This window comes from Temnothorax curvispinosus, unplaced genomic scaffold (assembly GCF_003070985.1).
Source record: "Temnothorax curvispinosus isolate PA1 unplaced genomic scaffold, ASM307098v1 QBEX01000740.1, whole genome shotgun sequence".
In the NCBI taxonomy this organism is placed as follows: domain Eukaryota; kingdom Metazoa; phylum Arthropoda; class Insecta; order Hymenoptera; family Formicidae; genus Temnothorax; species Temnothorax curvispinosus.
The window spans coordinates 1454705-1474216 of NW_020210520.1; the positions used below are offsets into that span (position 1 = coordinate 1454705).

The 19512-nt window shown below is 41.8% G+C and overlaps 3 protein-coding genes across 7 annotated transcripts; 1 reads left to right on the forward strand and 2 right to left on the reverse strand.

Annotated features, from left to right (window-relative positions):
* Positions 1-9: 9 nt before the first annotated feature.
* Positions 10-8185, reverse strand: LOC112457491 (carboxylesterase 5A-like). The gene is made up of 5 exons (XM_025020600.1): positions 7664-8185; positions 6493-6766; positions 3237-3346; positions 2170-2671; positions 10-1225 (listed from the first exon to the last, which is right to left on the reverse strand). The coding sequence occupies exons 1-5, from the start codon at positions 7817-7819 to the stop codon at positions 381-383; spliced, it is 1887 nt and encodes a 628-aa protein (XP_024876368.1). The 5' UTR covers positions 7820-8185; the 3' UTR covers positions 10-380.
* A 1740-nt stretch (positions 8186-9925) lies between these two features.
* LOC112457482 (putative tyrosine-protein kinase Wsck) lies at positions 9926-14093 on the forward strand. The gene is made up of 4 exons (XM_025020586.1): positions 9926-10851; positions 10932-11086; positions 11240-12981; positions 13078-14093. Exons 1-4 carry the CDS (start codon positions 10652-10654, stop codon positions 13144-13146), a joined length of 2166 nt encoding a protein of 721 aa, XP_024876354.1. The 5' UTR covers positions 9926-10651; the 3' UTR covers positions 13147-14093.
* Positions 14094-14101: 8 nt separating this feature from the next.
* Positions 14102-19200, reverse strand: LOC112457498 (protein trapped in endoderm-1-like). 5 transcript variants are annotated; one of them, XM_025020626.1, is made up of 5 exons: positions 18760-19011; positions 18412-18462; positions 15701-15902; positions 15374-15620; positions 14102-15105 (listed from the first exon to the last, which is right to left on the reverse strand). In XM_025020626.1, exons 3-5 carry the CDS (start codon positions 15825-15827, stop codon positions 14460-14462), a joined length of 1020 nt encoding a protein of 339 aa, XP_024876394.1. In that variant the 5' UTR covers positions 15828-15902; positions 18412-18462; positions 18760-19011; the 3' UTR covers positions 14102-14459. The 5 variants fall into 5 exon arrangements, with proteins under 5 accessions (XP_024876394.1, XP_024876402.1, XP_024876410.1 ...); XM_025020634.1 differs by lacking the exons at positions 18412-18462; positions 18760-19011 and adding an exon at positions 19127-19200; XM_025020642.1 differs by lacking the exons at positions 18412-18462; positions 18760-19011 and adding an exon at positions 19047-19129.
* Between the last annotated feature and the right edge of the window lie 312 nt (positions 19201-19512).

A 19512-nucleotide genomic window follows, 5' to 3' on the forward strand; every position in this document is an offset into this window, starting at 1 on the left:
TATCAAATGTGAACGTAGGAAATTTTTAATACGATTACCATATCGCAATAAATACAGACGTACGAGTGCGAGAACTCTCAATTAAATACGTACAACATTGTGAAATAATTATCGCGACTACGTACGCAGAATCTATTCACACGAGAAAATGCGAAATTTCGCGAAAATATACATATATTCTACAAGAGTATAACAAGATTGTTATTGCGTTTGCTTTTAAAAAGTAGAGTGTGGGAAGAGATCTTGTTATAAAATTGCAAAATCCGACGACGCCGTTTCGTCTTCTTTCGTTATTGGTCTATTAAAAAATATACAACAGCGAGCGCAACACGTTTTTTTTTTAAATTCAGTATTTATAATATTTCACGCTGTGACCGTAGCTAGAACCAGAAGTGATGCAGCGCCAACGTAGCCATCGCGCCGCTGAGACACACGTTACGAAAGAATATCCTCCATGTCGTCGCCGTGCTGGTGACGTTGCAACAATTGTTCGTCGCCTCCATCACGATTTGCGGATAATACTCGTTCCAAAACGCCAGTGCCTTGTAGTCCACCGCATCTGGCTCGTTCATCTCTACATTCTTGTCAATTATCAGAATTCTCGGATTGCCCTGCGTATAGGACTCCCACTTGATCGATCCTGTCCCGCTCATCAAGGATGGATCCCCGGTCCTGGCAAACGTCGCCAGCATCGACATCATCACGTCGGACATCTTCTTGTCGTTGAAGATCCATTGCGTCGTGCCGGGGCCCATCAGATGCGGCAAACCCCAGACGAACGGGAGCTCGAACATGTGCGGCACGCCCGCCCATTCCGGCACGTCCTTCGCGACCGGTTGTGTTTTGGGACGATAATCGAATCGGTATACGAAAGCCGTCGTTCTTCCCTTCGCCACTTTGCCGGCCAGCAACGTCAGGCCAGCCGCGTAGTTCTTTTCCGTTTGCAGATCCAGGTATCTGTCGCGAAACACCGTCGTGTTCGTCGTGAATGGGTACGGTCTATAGAAGAACAGCACCGCGTTTGTCACCATTTCGGGCTTCGACTCGCAGGTGCTGTTATCATCCGGAGTCTGTACCGCCGCCGTAAATTCTTCTGTGATCATCGTCTCGAAGTTCTCCGAAGAGAGTCCGCCCTCTGGATTCTGGCCGCTGGTGGTCTCCATGTACGCCAAAACTTGCTCGTTATTCGTGTAACCGACAATCAGTGGCACCGCGTTGAAGTTACCTGATCAAAGTTAAGGGAAGGTTTAAATTTAAATCGTTATACCGAAAGAGATACAAGGATTAAGAGAATATTTTTAAAAACTCAAACTCTTAAAAGAATAAATATTTAAGACTTATTTAAGTACGTTTCTTAAATATCTTGGTGTATCTTTAGATCAATACTAAGATTTTTTGTCAGTGTTGAAGTACAAGACAAAGTCCTACAGTAAAAAAAAGATTATTAGAGATTTGCGAACTATTCGAATCTGAACTATTTAAAATTTTCGAATCTAGATGGTTTAAATACGAATCATATATATTGTCAATTTTATAAAATCTCATATTTTTCATTAATAAGCAAAACTGTATGGTCATGTTAACAGGTGCATTCAGTGTTACAACCGCTCACTGAGCGGCTAAGTTGCAGTCAAATATGATTAGTTCTTACAGTATAAGTATTAATAATAAAATAAACTAATATTATTTTATTTTAATTCCTATGTATGCAATTGGATAATGTTATTGGATACTACATTGGAGTATTTTAATAATTTATCTACGATTTTTCGCCTAATTGTTTAGTTAACTGCGACATTAAATAAAGCATGTTTTATTAGTTTTATATTAAATATTTAAATGTTTTTTGTTTTAAAAAGAATTTATATTATATAATCAATATTATATTTTTTTTATATCAAAATATTTCTTATTATCTACGAGTTAAAATTTAATCTAATAATAATATATTGTTAATTAAAAATTATATTTCAACGATTCAATTTAATTCGCTTCTATTCAAATGAAATTTTGTCGATTTGTTTATTCGATATAAAAAATCCTTGATTCACACATCTCTAGAAGATACTACACTTACATCATATACTTCTTAGATATCTTCGCGTATCTTTAGAAAATCGATTTTAAAGACTCGTCATATAATTGTTATTGAGTCACTTCGGCAATTACCATTTTCCAAGATGTCCTTGGGATGTTGTGCGAGAAACGGTTCCGTCTCGTTGTTCGTCTCTGCGTCCACAATCGGGCCCCAAGTCTCGATGTCGGACGAGTGCTTGATCAGGAAGTCGGCCTGCAACCGTCGCAGGCATTCCATCAGCGCGCCGCTCGGTCGTCGGTCGCAGCCGAATCTGTCGGCGATGATGTCCACGACCGGTTTCTCCCTGTCTAGCGTGCCGACGGAACCGATGGCGTCCCCGCTCATGGCGATCGCCTTGTGGAACTTGCCTTTGCTGAGCGGACTCAGCATGTGCAGGCCCACGCTTATCGCGCCGGAACTGTGGCCGTAGATGACGATGTTGCTGGGCGAGCCGTTGAAGTGCTTGATGTTCCGCTTTATCCAGTCAAGGGCGGCGATCTGATCGAACATGCCGTAATTGCCGGACGCCTCGCTGTCCGTCGTCGTGAAGAATCCGAGGATGTTTAATCGATACGCCACCGTCACCACTAGCACCTGCCGGCCGCAAAAGTCACCCCCATTTAATCTCTCGGACTGTTGTAGGCTTTCCTCTCTTTTCATTTCTTTTTCTTTTTTTTTTTAGCGTGCGCGCGATAAAATCTCACGAGCAATCGTTACCGAAAAAGTTTTCGAGATTTATTTTCGTGCCATGCAAGCGATCAATTTGCCCTCCTCCCTTCCCCACCGCGAATCGTTCCCAAGAGCCGTAAAACGATATACCGCATTACGCCACGATGTGTAACGAAAGCTCCATTAATGATGCATCGCGGCCGAATATCAAAGGGTGCGGTTCTATTCTCGAAGTGACGGCACGCGAGATGAGGCAGAGAAAAATGCTCGGTCCGATTCGATTCCTTTCGATTTTACGTCCGTCCGGGAAGTTGATTGAATGAACATCGTTAAAAATACACGTTAATCATCCTCTCTCCTCCAATACGTCGTGATTATATCGGTATCGATTAGATCGCCGACCGAGTTACGTTAATTTCAATTTCGTATTCCGATTTTCCGGCTGTTTCGCAAGGTAGGTATTTTTCCGCGCGACAGCGCGCAATCGCACCTTTTGTCTGCTAACGAATATAGAGGCGTCCCAGATCGCTGGAGTTCCGGTGTTGAAGTCGCCACCGTGGAACCAAACCATCACTGGCCATCGGTCACCCTGGCGGTTTCCTACACACATGAAATATTCGTTAACTGTCAGAGCCATCAACTCATCGAAAGAGGGATGTTAACTTAACAAGACGGTTTTATTTGATTGTAAGCTGCACGCGAGCTTAATCGCACTCGCTATTTAGACAGGTCTGATCCACCTTGACGATCCAAGTTGGAATTCTTTTAGGATCACTCAAGTACTAACGGAAATATAATTTATTAATAATTTATTAACTTCAACTTATACTCAAGAAGTGGACTTGGTTTACAACATTTACTTAGCACAGTCATACCATCCATGCAACCATCGAACTTAATTAATACTACCTATTTTTTTCTTACTCTATAATAGTCTCTTTCTCTTGCCATAATTTCCTCAACACGTTCCCTTTTACGCTATCCAGATTCCATATTCTATCTAATATTTCTCTTATTTTTACCTAACTCCATAAACCATGCAATACTTGGTTCTATTACATTTCTCTACATTATAGTGGCTACTTACTGGCTAATCCCTCCCTTGTCCGCAAAACATATACATACGTTTTATCCTCCTCTAATATATATTTGTTGCTCTTTTGAAATCTCTGCTAATTAGCTCTTTCCTTAAATCCACCCTTACATCTCTTAAAACTTCCAAAGCTTCTGTACTCCGGCCATTCCTATATTGTAGGTTTTCTTTACTGTACGCATTCTTCTATTCATTCTTTTCCATTTCCATCCAATATTTCTTTATCCACTTATATTTCCTTTCTCCCCTAATTTTTTGCTCATACCTCATAACCCTTATCCCCCAACTAATCGTCAATTTCTTAAGCCCTAATTCCCTTGACATCGTATTAACGGAAATAGACGAAATCAATATTAGCAATGACGAATCTAATATCATTTCTTTTATGATATTTATTCTTGAACTAGAAACATCTCTTTTATATAAAAATAGGAAACTTGGATGTTTTATTAAGATTCGACTTGCTCCAAAAATAGGCTGCGAATCGAGCGAAGTTTTATTCCTTCTTTTTATATTGCAATTCTATCATATAGATCGAAAGAGAGTGGGAGAGAGAATTTATATGAAGCCACCGCGAATAATTTCGTACATATCGAAGATTCTATTTCCAACCCGGCATGTTACGATAACACCGGGGACCGGTACGGAGATTCCCTGGCCCCCCTGCGGTTTCCTGAACACGGACGTCCCGTCCCGCGTTATCGTTCTGTCGGTCTCTTAGCGACGACCTTGGCAGACTTGCATACATATTTCTTTCGGCGTTTTCCGCATTCGCATTACCGATGTCATCGGGACGAAATGGGTTTCAGATATTTCTCCAATGTCGCGCGACGCGGACCTTCCGCAAGCTTCCGATCGCTAACGTATCCGGTACATAGCTTTCTTACGCGAATCAATGACTCACGACGGCAAGTCGTGACGATTCAACGACTTCCTCGCCGAGAGACGACCGAAGGAACGAAAAGAGAAGGTAAGAGCGAGAGGGTGAGCTTTCGTGACCGGCTTTCTGGTATCTCCGCATCTCAGACCGAGGCCCTGGGAGATCGCGTGCCACCGTGGGCGCGCTAGTTACTGTTACTACTCTTGCCAGCCCTACGTTATATATCGACCCCGACTATCGTTGTCGTCGTCATACGTGGTTTTGTGCCACGATTTCGCGACTCCGAGATCAGACCTCCTTCTCTTTTTCCTCTCTTTTGAGGAAGAGAAAGACAGAAAGAGAGAGAGAGAGAGAGACGCCGTTTAGCGGTTCCCGATAACGATTTCATCAATGACGGTCGAAGTGTGTTGCATTTTTGGTTTGCATTCAGCTTTACCCATTCACCCATTGAACTTTTCGCTTGTGTATGCATATTTGAGCTCGGAAAGCTTCTTAAAGCTCTATATATATATTTCCTCGTCGTACCTCATTAAATTTGTATTAGGGTAGGACTGGGGCAAGTGGAAAAACACAGTGCGCAATGCGAAAGCAATTAAAATGTTTATCTACGTTAAATGGGTTTGCATTAAACTTCTAGACAAACTTATGAAACAAAATACATTTCGTAAGGACAAAACAATGTTATTTTCGACAAATCTATTAAGAATTGTAACGTAAACGCTTTTTCGCAAGCTTAAATAACTTCTTAAAGTTTGAAATTATTCATTTAAAGTTCTTTAAGAGCGTTTCTTTATATCTTGCTACATTTCAGGTAATTCTGTATCCGAACTAATTAAAAAGACAGTATAATATTATTATTATTTTTCTACTTTACTTATTGACGATATATTTTTCAGGGTCGTATTATTCTCGGTGTAAAATGGAATAAGTCTTTCGAATAATTTAAAAAAATCTTGAAAGAAATAATCATCGAGAACCATCACAGCGTGAACGATACGCAAACTTCACGGAAGAATTACCTAATCTAAGTCAATCATATCGAGTAATAAACATAATGAATGTTCACCTTTATACTTTTTATGCGACATGATAAATCTTCTCCGCACAACACTTCGCACGGCACATTATTAATTTTTTGCTTTGGTCCACTTTTATCTGATCGCGCTGGTATATAATGCTCGCCCCCTCCCGCGAGTAATCACCGTAATCACCCTCTTTCTCTCGGACGATAAGAATTGATAAGAATCAGTCTCCGAGAACTCGAGGGCGAGCATTATCTCGCACTTTATTGGGAACGAACTTCGCCGTTGACCGTGCGTCGTTTCTTCGCCGCGTGTTGCGTGCCCTAACGTTGTCGAAGTTCGCGCAGAAAAGAAATATCATGTTGACAGTATCAAGGACTGTCATCAACCACCGTTCTCCTTGTCAATTATATTTATCGCGAAAAAAAATTTTCGCGTCGCAAAAATCGCAGCCTGCCTGCGAGAATGTAATCTGACGAAGGTAATCTGACTCTTTTTCGTTATTCCTTTTGTACGTTTGAATTCTTTCCGGAGGAGAGAACACGAGTAAAATAAGTTAAGAATCCGGAACGAAAATAATATTTTTAAAAATAAATATATCTAAATTTAGTCTAAATACATGCTTAAAAGAAATTTGAAACAATTTTGAAATAAACTTCCGATATAGAATTACAATTATAGAGTTGTAATTAGAATTTTGTATAAATTCTAATTACAACTCTAGTCCGCATGGACGATTGAACGCATATACCTTCGCTCGGGACGAAGATGTTTAAGAAGAGACAATCCTCGCTGAATCCCGGATCGGGCATGTCCGGTGGTAGCAATCGCTTGTAGAGCCTTTCGTGCAATTTAAGCTGACCCGAAGCCTGCTGGCAGGACGGCGCGAACTGCGTTGCATTTTTTACGTCGTTCCAAGAGGGGAGAGGATCTGTCACCGGTCGCGTGAAGCGAAGTTTGCCAACCGGGGGTTGCGCGTAAGGGATACCGAGGTACTGCGTCAATCTCACCGAGTTGACGGCTATCTAAAGTTCAGAAGAGTACACAGAAGATGAAACGAAAAAAGCACTTATCGAGGACTAAAAATAATCCTACTTTTAATTAGTTTAATTCATCGTTTACTTAATGTTTCTAGAATTAAAATAAAAAGAGCAACGAATTAGTTCAATTACTGTTTCGCTATCAAATTAGAAAAGGGACCAGCGCATTAGCGAAAATTGGACGCAAATTATTTTACGTTTATAACCCTCACAGGTCACACTGGGTCGATTTTACCCGACGCCAACTCAACACATGCGTATATCTCCAACCACCTATAAAGTTTATTTTTTTTTAATTTTTAAAGGAGAAACAACAGTTTGAAAAAAAATCAGTTAAAAAAAAAAAGTCTTCATATTTTTCAAAATACAAAAAAAAGGATAAAATTTAGAGCAAAACAAACTAAACAGTCGTATTTCTGAGAATCTGGCGATGAATTTAAAAAAAAAACACGTCCCAAAAGCTTGCTTAGACTTGAAGTTACAAGCGTTTCAAAATCGCTCGGGTAAAAAAGACCCAGTGTGATCCCAATGCGCTGTGGCGTAAGTGTGACCTGTGAGGGATAAAATTGACTGTATATTTACAAACGATTTTAATTTAATGATAATGAATTTTATTGAATTAATGCAAAAATATTTAACTTGATAACACAGTATTTTTATATCTCTATTTTTGGAATTATAATTTAAAAAAACCCAGCGAAATTGATGAAATAAATACCCGAATTAACAGACATAAAACCAGTTGTTTGCTCGTAGACGACCTTCGTTAGAGGATTTAAATTCCTGTCAACTTTCGACAGCGCGGGATGACAGGTCTCAGTATACTAATGTGTAAAACTCCAAGACCGACCGACCGGGATAAATTGAAACACGATGTCGTACCTCTTTGCCGAGGACGATTCCCTGATTCGGTATCCTAACGGTCGGGCTTTCGCGGTTGAGACCCTGTCGCGCATGGGTCCTCTGAGCGCGGCTAACGTGGGTCCTCTGGACGAGGAGCAAGGTAGACACAAAAAGCAGACACGTCGCGCGCCTCATCCTGCAGACTGACTGGTATCCGCCGGGGAACGTAGTACCGCGGCGGTTCCTCGCGAGCCGCCACCACCAGTTTCACGGGGGTTGCTTTGCGTGACTCCCTACGTTTCGCCTTTGCTCCACACAACCGTCCGCCCACCGCTCACCCTTGGTGCCTCGGGTTCATTTTCTTGGGTTCGCGGTCGACACGGTCAGCCGTGAGGGACCTGCGCTCTTTCACCCTTCACGCTCTTACACACACTCAACGGAAAAAATTCACGATTCCGTGCCCCTCACTCTCGAGGCGCGTACGGAAAGTACGGTCAATCACGGTTGTGACTATCTTTCAGCGACTATCTTTCAAGCTCCTTAATGATTGTATAGTCAATTAAAAGATCAAAAAAAAAATCAAAACCGCACAATAAATAAAAGTTTCTAGTTAGGTTGAATGGAAATTGTATTGACGCGTCCGGTAATTATTTTTATAACATTTAAATATATACACCTAAAGCAGAAATGTTTATTTAGAGAGGAGTCGCAAAGTTCGCGTTCGATGTTGCTGGAGGCAGCATCGATGTCTCCCAGTCGACGACTGTGAAATCGACGATCGTTATTATAATTTATCAATAGAGAAGACCATAACGCGCGCGCAGGGCCGATCGATCGAGATACTCACGAATAAGACGCATGATATAAGAATGCAGCTACCGTACACGTACGTTGGGGTCGGACACGAGTACAATTGGCCACGGATCGGGCATTCATTTGCATAAAAGTATTAATCGCGATGCAAATAAGACGCCGACGCGCGAAATGTAACCCGAACTTGTATCAAGCCACCCTGTGGCACCCTTGGCGTTACTATAGTAGTTATTACAGGGCGCACGTGTGTGGACACCGTAACGATTGACCTAAAAATTCAGTTAACGGCAGAATTTTAAAATGCGGATGACACTTCGTCGATAGGATGCATGAAATACTGCGACGTTGTACGTCATTGTAGCACGCAGGAGGAGCGAAAATTTATTGCCATGTTCCATTTCGCTGTTTTTCTTGGGACTCGCGGAACTCGTGCTGCAATTCTTTTTAATTAATTCGCATAATTTATGTATGATCAATAACGTTCGCGAGGGTGAAGGAGTATCGGAGACGTCGAACAGTTTCGTTAAGCGTTGAAGGCCTTGAAGATCGATACAGGGGTCTTTCGCCCCGAAGAACGAGAGAGAGAGAGAGAGAGAGAGAGAGAGAGAGAGAGAGAGAGAGAGTCGGGCAGGAGAAGGAAAGGGGAGGGATAACACGCTATCATTAAGATGTAATCTTCGAACACCTCTAGCTAGCGCGACCTTGAACGTTGCGCAACCCGCAATTATCTGTGCCCGGCCGAAAAGTCCTTTCTTCAGCCTCGATCGTAATTATTCGCGGCGGGAATTTGTGGCGTGTCGATTTAAATTACTCTATATCATAAACGATGAAACTTTCAAGGGTTTCTTTCGATCTGCATATGAATTATGCAAGCGAAAATCTGTTCCGGACCGAATTCGCTTCCGGTTTCTGTGAATTTCTTCTCGTTATTGCCCTGCCATTTTTTCTTTATTTTTTAATTAATTAATTAATTAATTAAGTTATTTTTTGTCTATTCGACGTTTATTCGATCGCTTCGATCTTAATTGGTTCGGTTAAGTTCACGCGGATTATCGACGCGAACTCCATTCAATCGTGCCTCTTTTTTCTCAATAGCCAATGCGTAATATAAAAGTGCAGCTGCACCTCCTCCGCTGCAACGCCATTCGAAGTCGGATAATGCAGGGCCGTAACGTAAACTGTACGGGGCGTCGTCGCCTAAATGAAATTTGTGGATACAAATCTCCTTTTACGAAATTCTTTCTTTCTAATATATTTTTCTAGGCACAATATTTAAAAAATTATTGAAACGCGAAATTATAAAATTTAGAGACATAAATCTAGGGGTCTATTTTCTGTTACTGAACTGGCTGCACTAGTTCAGAGTTTATCTTTTTTACTCCACATTGGAAGGAAAAAGATAAACTCTGAAATAGTGCAGCCAGTTCAATAACAGAAAACAGACCCTAGGTTGAAATCTGATTGGACGCTCCTTCGTGAAAATGGAATCAAATTTATTATTTAATTTAATATGTATTCGTAGATATTTATATTGATTTGAGCACACCTAAACATTATTTCATTGAAATTGCGTAATTCTCGTAAAAGTCATCGATTTGTTATCAAACAATACCCCAGAATAAATAAGAATTCAAAAATAATAATGTAGTTATACAGTAATATAACATTGCATAATAAAATGGCATCAATAAAATAGTCTAAATAATAGCTAACTTACTGAATTAAAAAAATTATAAACATTTATATGTCACATAAATAATTTTTTTTTTTACTTTTGATTGTTAAATTGTTACGTCAGTCACGACATCAGGATTGAAAAGAATGGTCATCCCTGCGTTTGCTCCGATTTCTTTCGATTTGGCACGCACCTGACGCGAAGGCTCGCGTGAATGCCGCGAGTGATAGCACTCGAAACAATGGGAGCGTACGTGGACCCCAGGTGTTGTTTACTCCAGTTTACTCGTCAATGAGTATCTCCCTATAGGCCGGGGAGCGTGGGAAGATGAGCGAATTCGACGACGCGAGAGGAACCGTTCGTGACTTATTGGCAGACCAGCATCTCCATTCGTCGAGACGGACGTAACTTTTTTCCCTCGTGTACCGCGTCGTGTGCGTTGACTCATACCTGCTCGTGCCTGCACATTCCGAACGTGTAACTCATAAACGCTATGACGCGGAAGGGTGGCCGGGACTGAGGCGCGACTCGCAATTAATATGAAACGCAATAAAATTCGTTCGCAAAGTGACAAAATGATAATCGCGTCCCTCTTGCTCCTCTGCGGCGTTCATTTCGCGTGCGCTCAGAAGTACGAGGGTTGTTTCCGGAGTTCCGATCACGGGCTAGCCGTCCCGGGCTTGGCGCACGCCAGCACGCCCGCCGAGTGCATCGAAAAATGCCGTTCCCAGTATTACATGTAAGTGAGAGCAACGTGCTCGAGATCGGTGTCTCGAGTGGGGTATCTCAGGATTGTGATCTTCTCCTTGTTCTCGACAGGTTCGCGGCGCTAATGAACGGCCAGCAGTGCTACTGCGTCAGCAAATTCGGCCAGGACGGCCCGTCGAGCAGCTGCACTGTCCTCTGCGCCTCCGATCCCGATAACTATTGCGGCAGCTACGAAGCTATGAGCGTTTACGCTACCGGTCAGCAAGGTATGGTTCACAGCGACACCGATTCTCTACTTAACGTAACTTTTATGACCGAGCGTACTCTGTGCATATGTGACAAGATATAAGATTATCCCCTACGTGCGCTTAATACAGTGAAATCTCCAATATGTAACGATATGCATGTATCTTTTGTAGGGCCAAGTCCACCGAGGAGGATACTGGTAGTCGTGGAGGAAAGAGATGCTCTCAGGATAATCTGGCAGCCGCCAGACATACCCAACGGGAACGTGACATTTTACACCGTCCGCGCTGTCGTCGTGAAAAGCTACTCGAGCAACATCTTGCCACCTATCGAGAGTCAGATACAAGGCGGTGCGACGAACATGACGACTCTGAGAGGTCTTCAGCCTGGCACTACGTACAACATATCCGTTACCGCCAGCAACATGCAGGGGACGAGCGATCCGGCGTACATCGTGGCTTGGACCCTGATAGGTCCCCCCGACAAGCCCGCCATGCCCGAAATACTGGAACGCGGGGACAGCACGATTATCGTTAAGCTTACCGAGGGTCACAGCGAGTACGGACCGATCAGCGCGTACCAGGTTGTTGTTGCGCAGGCTGGCACTATACCTCCGGTCGACTCTCTCGTCGAGTATTCAAACTACGACAGCGCGTCGCAGCAGGGCTTAAATTATTACGTTACCGCGCAATTCGACCCGTCGGAGTTTTACAGATACAAAAAGTTCGTCGTAGGCGATGGAAAGATGATCGGTGGTTACTACAACGTCCCGTTGAAGGGCCACTACGTTTCCGCGCAGGTCGGTTTGGCGATAATCTCGCGAATAGGAACGAACGTGGAACGTTCCTACTCCGATTTGGCGAATAACGTGTTCAAACGTGAGACGACGGCCACGAATCGAATGGACACGACCGCTCTTGTGCTTTGCATAGCGATCACGCTGCTGAGTATATTACTCGCCGCCTCGATACTGGTGTACTTCGTGCTGCGACGGCGACACGAGAGATTTCACATGCGCAAGCTGCCGGAGCAGCAGGAGCTCACGCTGCAGGGTCCGGTGTACGAGGTGGACAATATGGGCTACATTCCGGAGGACATCCCCGAGAGAGTGAATCACTATCAAGAACTGAAGAAGAAAGTCTGGAGCATACCGCGAAACGCCCTGTCCGTCGACAGTCACGTCGTGCGTAGAGGACGATTCGGCAGCGTGCACACCGGGACCGTTTTAAAGGACGACGGCGCCTGTCCGGTAACGGTGCACACCATAGCCGACGGCGGCCTGAAGGGATCCGACAAGAAGCACATGCTGAGAGAATTGGACGTGTGCATCCGCGCGGGCTCCATGAAGTATCTCGCCGGTCTCGTGGGAACCTGCGAGACCACCGACATGCTCTACGTCGTGCTGGAGCTGCCGCCGCAGATTCTGAAGAATCGTCTGTTGAGCGCGCGATCGGGAGACGTGTTCCCGGTAGATCGGTTACTGTCCATCTCGTCCTCGATAGCGGTCGCCTTGCAATACCTGGCGAGCCATAAGATCGTCCACAGTCGCCTCTGTGCGCGAAGCGTGGGGCTGTTGAGCGATTGGACGCCGAAGCTCATGGGTCACGGTATCGCCAAGTACGCCCTGGAGGACGTCAAATACGCGAGGTGGACGGCCGTCGAGTGCTTCGACAATCAGAAGAAACATCAGCCGGGCGTGATATGGGCGTTCGGCGTGCTTCTCTGGGAGATGTTCAGCATGGGCGGCACACCGTACTCGAGTTTGTCGCTCGACAGCGAGGTGGAGGACGCGGTCACGCGAGGTGTCCGGCTACCGCAATTGTTGGACGTCACAGACCCGATTTACGAGGTCATGTCGTCCTGCTGGCGAGACGATCCTGAGGAGCGGCCGACGTTCGACGAACTCGCACGATTGGTAAGAAACGAAAAATTCGATTCCATGTTACTCAAAATTGTTATTCATTATTTGCGTATTGCAATATTATTACATGTGCGTATTCTTTGTTTGTAGGATACCTTGAGCATTTGTCCTATCACTGCAATCACGGAGCCGTACTTACCGGAACTGGAGCTGAATTAACGTTCTTATTTGCGTATCTTTAGACTGCATATCTGCATTTACGTAGTAACATATCGAAGGTTGTAAATATCTCATTGTGTTCACGAGAATCTCGTAGATTTTATCGTTACCAATGTATGCGTATGTTTATGTGGCATATCCGCATTTTATCTCTGACATCCCAAACTTAAATTTTATTACGATTAATGTAAGCAACGTAAGGTAAATGTTACGAAGGCACTCATACTAATTCCGTCCATGTTTAGAAGAATAACTGAGATTAGTATGTAAGTAACGAAGTTAAGATAAAAGATTATAAATACCTACATAGATATAATCGAACATTATGGTAGAAAATGATTTTATTTTTTCAACTTTTCTACATTACATTTGTTCGCAAATCCGTTGTCAATCTTTTACATGAGATTTTAATTTACAGCCAGTACCAGGGCAGAGAAAATACTTTACCTATTGGTTTTGTGATCTATAATATTTTTATAACATCTTCTAGTTACTAATATTCATGTTGTCGTACTTATTTGAGATAATGCTGTCACTTCAAAAGTACAAATATATTATTACCAAATTAATACGCGCGTATCTCTAACGCATGTATCTTTAAATGGATAAATAATCAGCAAAATTATCGCGAAGAATAACATTTGAATATAAAAAAATGTAATATTTTGAAGACGTTAGGATGTTATTATTCCTTTTAAGTATTTATCTCGAATGTTTCATACATGATTTATGCCATATGAATCATATTTTTGCTTTAAGTTGCAATATCGATTTTACTAATACGTATTTTTTAATTTGTCAATTATGACGTACTTTTCTGTTGTATATGTTCCGTCCTTTTTTTATAGAAGCTTGTATACTTTGTATTATGCAAGTCTTTTTTTTAATAAAAAATATATGTCATTATATTATAACGTTATGATATAATGTTTATGTATAATATTAAGGCAAAAAATACATTTTTATACATATTTTCCTTCTCGTACTGCTGTTATATTTCTTATCCAAAATTAAAATAAAACACTTATCTATTAGTTTAGCTTGGCGAAGAAAAATTTCTACTTTTTAACACAAACTTAATCAATAAATACAAAATTTTAATCAAACAGATATCTATTGCTTCAAGATTCGTAATCTAACACATTTTCAGTTAAATTCTGTAAAAAAAAGGTTTTATTCTTCCATAATCTTGCGCTTTACTAATCAAACACTTAATTTCTTATGAAAGATAAAGAAAATGATATCGTGCATCAACTTTTATTCGTCATCGTTAATCTAAAGCAAATCGATTATTTCCGGAACGAAATATATTTTTATATCGTATTGGGCGACGAGATCTTGCTCGAGTGAGAAGGCGTCGGTTTGAGACCGATCGTGGGTGTCCTCCTCGAAACGGGGCACAGAACCTGTTTGTACGCCTCCCTGTACAGTTTGTTGGTGCCGGCGTAAATAAAAGGGTTTATCACCGCGGATGCCCATGCGAGGACGGACGCCACTATATGAAGTATCGGAACCTTCATCTTATCGTCGATCACGTTCACCAGCATCAACGGCATGAAGCACATCAGGAAGCAAAGGAATATAGTGAGCATCAGTCTAGTCACTCTGGAGTCCTCCCGCCGTTGAAATCCGCCGCCTCGTCTACCTTCCGCCGCGTGAGCCTCCAAATTCTTTCGGCTTTTTCGTACGCGCCAATATATGCAGAGATACGAAACACTGATCACCACGCATGGTACGATGAAGCCCAGAACGAACAGGAACTTCTTCGGGCTCGAGCCGTTTTTCCTCAATATCGTGCACGAGAAGGTGGCCGGATCCAGTCCTAGAGTACCCCAGATGCCCAACAAGGGCGGCAGCAGCATGAGGAAGCTTAGAGTCCATATGGCTATTAACATCAGCGTTATGCCGCGACTAGTGTATAACTGGTTGTAAATGTCCGACTGTGAGATCAATATATATCTGGAAAAGAGAACAAAATTTTAGTTAGATAACTATTAGCGTGTATTCTAAAAATGTATATTCAATACATTCAAGCTATATCTTTAAGATATAATGTAAAATTAATAACACCTTTTCTCAGTGTATATTAATGCATATTTTTATAACGTATTATATTTTTGTACATCAATGTATATTTTAGATGTGTATATTAATGTGTATTTTATAAATACATATAAAATACACATATTTCTTTTTTATCAAAATTCAAAGGAGAGGAGAATCTTACCTGTTTATAGTAATAGCCACCATACTGAGTAAAGATACGGCGACGTTCCCGTAGAAGAACAAGGGGAATAGAGTGCATAGAGTCTCGCCAAGAACCCATGCTTCGTTCAAATATCTACTGGCAGTTAGAGGCAAATTTACCGCGGAAAAAATCAAGTCGGAGATGCTTAAACTTATCACAAAGGCCGTAGTGGCGTGTCGTCTCAGTTTGGTATACTTTAACAGTGCGATTACCGTTATTAAATTGCCTGGAATTCAGAGAGATAGGATTCAGTTCGCTGTTCACAAAAGATTTCAAGTTCGTTAAACCGATTAAGGGATATAAAACCTAATACTCCAATAATGCTGAATATTATAGCGCAAGCTGCAGCGACGATAGTGACGGATCGCGTAAATGGTTTGAAATCTCCATCCCCCGTAGCGAAGATCGTGTCGTTTGTCGCAAAGTGCCCCATCTTTCAGCGAATGCGCGGATCCTTTTTCCTTCGCATTCTTCGGAAAATCAAAGATCGCCGTGATTCACGTACGCGCTACAAAAAATAAGAAAACACATTATACAAAAAAATTCGCTTTATTTTAAGATATATGTTTCAGATTTTTTAAGATTATTCTATACGATTCTAATTCCAAGCGTCCTGCTCTTAAGTTTTATCTTCTAATTTTTCTCCCACAGTTTAATGAGAATTAAAACATGTGAAAATAGAAAATAATAGAGAAAAGAACTGCAAAACATTTTGTGATGATTGATTTATTTAATTAATGGTTCTCCGGATTAATTTTGGAAAATGGATTCCGCTCAAAGTCTTTTAATTCACCTAATCTCTCGCGGAACAGCCGCGACCCTTGCACCGCACGCAATTAAACGCGCTAACTTTCCTCATCGACTCGCGTTCGTTTACACTTGTCGTTACTCCTTCTTTCATTCATTGGTTTCTATCTGCTCCGTTAATTCGCTGAAATTTTCTCGCCGCGGCAAGAGAGGCCGGAGGGGGTACGCACCCCTCGAGAACGTATATTCCGCACTTTATCGCGCGTGCCGCATCAATTAATTTCCGTATCTCTTCACGTTCGCTGGCTCTCCCGTTAAGAACGCGCCATTAGTCATAACGATAAATTTTTGTGACCTTCTCGGAATACTGATCCCTCTATGCCTCTGTAGTGTGAGCGGCAACAACGTGAACTTTGGTCTCGAATGACAGGGCGCTCATACGTTTCGTGACGCTACATTGTAGCTATTGTTAACCCGCGCGAAAGGTGTTCCTCCAGAAATTACTGTAGTACTTTATGGCGTCCAATTAAACCGCTATCTCCGAACAATTCGCCCCAATTATCCTCTTCTTTCCTCGTAATCGTCCTTTAATCGCTGCAATTCAACTTCTTCGAACGAGCCCGTTTTTCTCGTAATTAAACATGCACTTTCAGATGTCTACATTATGTACGTTAGCCGTTGTAACTTTTTCATTTCTTCCCTACTTTTTACGAGTTTTATTTCATCCTCGCACAAAGGAATTTTGGTTTCTTCCATGTATATAGCGTCACTGGCGACTTATCCACTGACTTGTTTATAAAGATTAATGTTACGTTGTTTTTTTTTTAATTATGCGTTAATCACGTATTTATCAGCAAGTGTTGTAAATATTGTTACGGTCAACGCGGGACGCGGGTGCTTCGAACCGTTCCCGTTATTTCGGCAGACGTTCGTCCGCAGACTGACGAACTCCGCTGACGCGTGTACCCTTTACGAGTGCACCACAAGTCTTCTTATCTAACTCACTCGATTTAACTCCGCCCCTTCTTTTTCTGCTTCTACTTCTTCCTCTTCTTCCTACGTTTTTCTCCCGTTTTATTCCGTTCTTCGCGCTTACAATATTTTCGCTTCGAGATTTCAGTATTCAAAATCAGCAAAATCCCTTGGGATTTATATGACGTATCGATGATCGATGCGAATCGGGTAATTTACTTGTCGTGCACGTTTAGACGCGACGCATCAATAAAATTAAATTAAAGGAAAAAACAAATATCACGAAAGAAAATATTCAATGTAATCGAATTTGCGTATAATAATAAAACTTTTTATTGAAATATAATAATCCTAAATGATTTTGATTAATAATTAAAAATTAATTTGGATAACGATTTAAGTTCTACTTCAACAATTTAATAAACAATTTAAATTCTACCTAAACAATTTCTTGTTTACATTAGTAAATTTTTCTGCTACAAAAATAAAAAGGATGTATCTTTTATTATTTATACGTTTGGATATAGTCGATAATATCAAGATTCGTAGAAATTTTGTTCTCAGCTGACAAGAATCGATTCGTCCAGCTTGTATGCACCTGCTAAATCACAACATCGTCGTCAATTTCTTTCGTTTTGATACATTAGAACTATAAAACAAACTATTAATGCGCCGTGCACGTTAAGTGGGGCGTGTTGTTCCAAAAATAGCGATCGGGAGGATATTATATTAGACTCTGATGATGTATACATTGTGTGTGCGTCGTGCGATTATCGTCCTGACTGGTTAATTCCATTTGTCGCACTTCATTACGCTCTGTTTTCATTCACTTCGTTGTTTGCTTCGCATGATCGAAAGTTTACTCCTAACTTGGGCCGCGCCTCGCTTTATCTTTCTTTGAAAAGAGTCGTAAATATATGAAGAGGGAAATCGATGAAGACCCGCGGTTGTAAAATTGCACGCCACTTAATCGCGCGTTAATTAAACGTGAAAATAGAAAAAAAAAAACTTTGAACTCTGCATCGGAGGAAGTAAGGAATTTTGTCGCAAGATTTGTTCTCGGCGATTTGGAACACCCGGTATATTCACCATGATTATTAGAAGAAGCATGCTTGTTTTCCTTTTTTATGTCTTGTTTTCGTAACTTGTGTTCGTAACCTTTGCTTACAAGGAAAGCCAACATACTTCGATAATGACGGAATTAGCGCATAATGAAATAATTTTATATACAAAATATAATTAATTTAAAGAGCAAGAAATATAAATATTTTTATTTAGAATTATTCTACCTCACACACCTCAATCTTCTTTTTTCACGGAGCAATGTACGGCCGAATAAATGGCTATTCCTGAAGAGCAGTTCAATAAGTATTTCAAAATCTCACAGATTTAGTGCTTTTGATTGATGTCCATTTCTACCAATGCAGATTAACTTTAATCTCGGTTTTAAGAAAATTAGAAAAGGATAAAAAGTTAGTTAAACCGATGCGCGAGGTTAATAAAGTTAATCCGCGTGTAATGCAATTTGGTAGAAATGGACATGAAGGTCACATTTGTGTACGCGCATCCGTGTTTGCATCAATTCTCACAGCACGTGGCGAACATTGTTCTCAAAATATAATCTCTTGTATCCGCACGTGAATTACCTGGGCGGCACGTGCTTTGCTTTGCAGTATCGCTCGATCGGTCGTAACTCTAGCTATCACATACCGGGTACACGTATATCATTCACGTTTACATCCACGAAATCATCACAAACAACCTATCTCATTCCGACAAACGGCCACGTTATTACTCTCGCTCGATTCACCGTCACGTGAATCGTCGCGATAGTAAACACAACGGTCGACCCGCCGGCCAGACGGCGACTAAACACGAGCTCGCTGCTCGCTTCCCGATTCCCGAGCGATCGGCAAACGCGAATGTGACTTACCTCCGTAGGCAGCAGCTGTCAACGGCCACAAAGGGCACCGAACAATCGGAAAGGAGTGGCTCTCGACAAATAAAACTCACCCTACTCAGCCCTACTGCCTTCTTTCATCCCCGCTGCGCCAACGGCGCCGCATCGGCCGGCTGTGTCGGACTCTTCTGGCTGATTAAAGGTAAGCTCTTGGACCCCGCGACCGGGGGATCGCCTGCTACAGGGGGAGACGTCGCAAGAAAGCGCGATACCGTTGCACCGAGTTCAGCGAGCGATAGGAAAGATATTTTAGATATTTATGCACGTCACGTATTGTGTCTTCAGTCTACTTTAGTAGAAGATTTATGATACTTGCGTCAGAATTCTATTTATAATTTTCTCTACGTATACACTCTGATGTACACAACACTGTATTTTAATATATATTTTATATATGTGTACTCGGGATTTTCATAAAAATTTTTTCGTGTTGTACGGC